We start from the raw sequence: 1,661 nt of genomic DNA, 5'->3' as shown, positions 1-1,661 counted from the left end.
TGATCGAAATTTTAGCTTGGAGCTGTGGAGATGGCCTCGTTGGACCATCCTGCGCCTTGCTTTTACACCTCTACACAGTATCCCATATTTTGTACGCACCTACGTATTAACATAATGAGGAAGTACTGAAACAAACTTGCTGATGGCATCAGTAACCTCTTCAGTGAATTAGGGCGAGTGAATGGTGGTGGGAAGCAAGTACCCATTAAGGGTGTAGGGTAGTGGCAGTTGTCATCGTACGTGGAGAGCAATGTACGTGCAGGTGATTCGGACGTTTTGCAGCTTTAAATAGTTTACGAACCTCTGCAGCCTTTGCAGTTCAAGATATAAAACTATTAATAAAGCAAAAAGATGAGTTGGTGTTACCTTTTGGGCTATTGCCTTGACTTTAGTTTCTGTCATTGCATAATCATCATTCCTCAAAGCTTTTATAAAGGACTTCAAATTCTCGTGATCTGTCTCTGAGGTGGTCTTCTTCTTCTTCTTTAATCAACAAACCGAATCTCTCTCTCTCTCTTTCTCTCAGAGATACAGGAAGGGATATGGGAAGGAACAGAAGTGCAATGAATGGATCCAAGAGAGGACCATGGTCAGCAGAAGAAGATGAGAGACTGGCTCAAGTTGTTGAAATTCATGGTCCAAAGAAGTGGCAAGCTCTTGCTGTTAAAGCAGGTGGGAAAGAGTTCACTATTCTGTTAACCCATTCTTCAAGGGTAGTCTTACTTGCTTATGCTGAATTGGTTGAACTTAATGTCCGGCAGGTCTCAATAGGTGTGGCAAGAGTTGCAGGTTGAGATGGATGAATTATCTAAGACCCAACATCAAGAGAGGCAATATCTCAGATCAAGAAGAAGATTTGATTCTTAGGCTTCATAAACTCTTAGGAAACAGGTTTGTTAATTTTATAGGGTCTTTACTCTTTAATTACTGACCAATTATTTCTTATTATAGACCTTTAATTTTTTTTTTTTTTCTGTTTGATTTGGTTTCTGATATATGATGATACTCTCATGCATTTAGGTGGTCTTTGATTGCTGGGAGGTTACCAGGTCGAACCGATAACGAAATTAAGAACTACTGGAATTGTCATCTGAGCAGAAAACTAGGACAGAAGCAGAAGCCCAAAACAATATCAGAAGTAGAAAGACCAGCTGAGACCCAGAAAGCAAAGGTTTTGGAGAAGGAACATGATGAAGATGGAAGCATAGAGGGCACTTCTATTGTAGGTGATGGGGTGTCAGACATTAGTTTTAATGTGGATGAATTGTTTGATTTCTCCTGTGAGGATTGTTGCAGTATGCAGTGGGCAACCAAATTCCTTGAATCTGATGAAAGTTTTCTTGGATTTTCATGAAGAACTCTAAGTTTCAGTCTTTTCTGGCTACTTCATCAAAACAAATAATGGAAATTAAGGCTTGTAATTGTGCTGCATGTCTTTTCTTGTATGTGATGATGTGTTCTTGCAGTTCTATGTCTCTTTAATATAATCTAAAGTTTTCATAGGACTCTGAGAATTGATGAACTAGCTAGCCCAAACTCCAAAGCATTAGCAAAGGTGACAAGGCACTCTGACCAGGTCATTTAGAAGAATTACTGTAAGTTTTTCACACTAATACAACGGCAGTCTAAATTAATAACCCCTCTCAACTCATTAGGCCAGG

At 39.4% G+C, this 1,661-nt stretch overlaps 1 protein-coding gene across 1 annotated transcript; it reads left to right on the top strand.

Annotated features, from left to right (window-relative positions):
• Positions 1-392: 392 nt before the first annotated feature.
• Positions 393-1,661, top strand: LOC149011853 (transcription factor MYB114-like). Its single transcript, XM_089163631.1, has 3 exons — positions 393-672; positions 762-891; positions 1,021-1,661. Exons 1-3 carry the CDS (start codon positions 543-545, stop codon positions 1,352-1,354), a joined length of 594 nt encoding a protein of 197 aa, XP_089019757.1. The 5' UTR covers positions 393-542; the 3' UTR covers positions 1,355-1,661.

Source organism: Hakea prostrata, chromosome 7 (assembly GCF_041222555.1).
Source record: "Hakea prostrata isolate BN-2017 chromosome 7, UWA_Hpros_2, whole genome shotgun sequence".
NCBI lineage: Eukaryota > Viridiplantae > Streptophyta > Magnoliopsida > Proteales > Proteaceae > Hakea > Hakea prostrata.
Note: the sequence above shows the minus strand (reverse complement) of the source record. Positions and strands in the feature narration are given on the sequence as shown.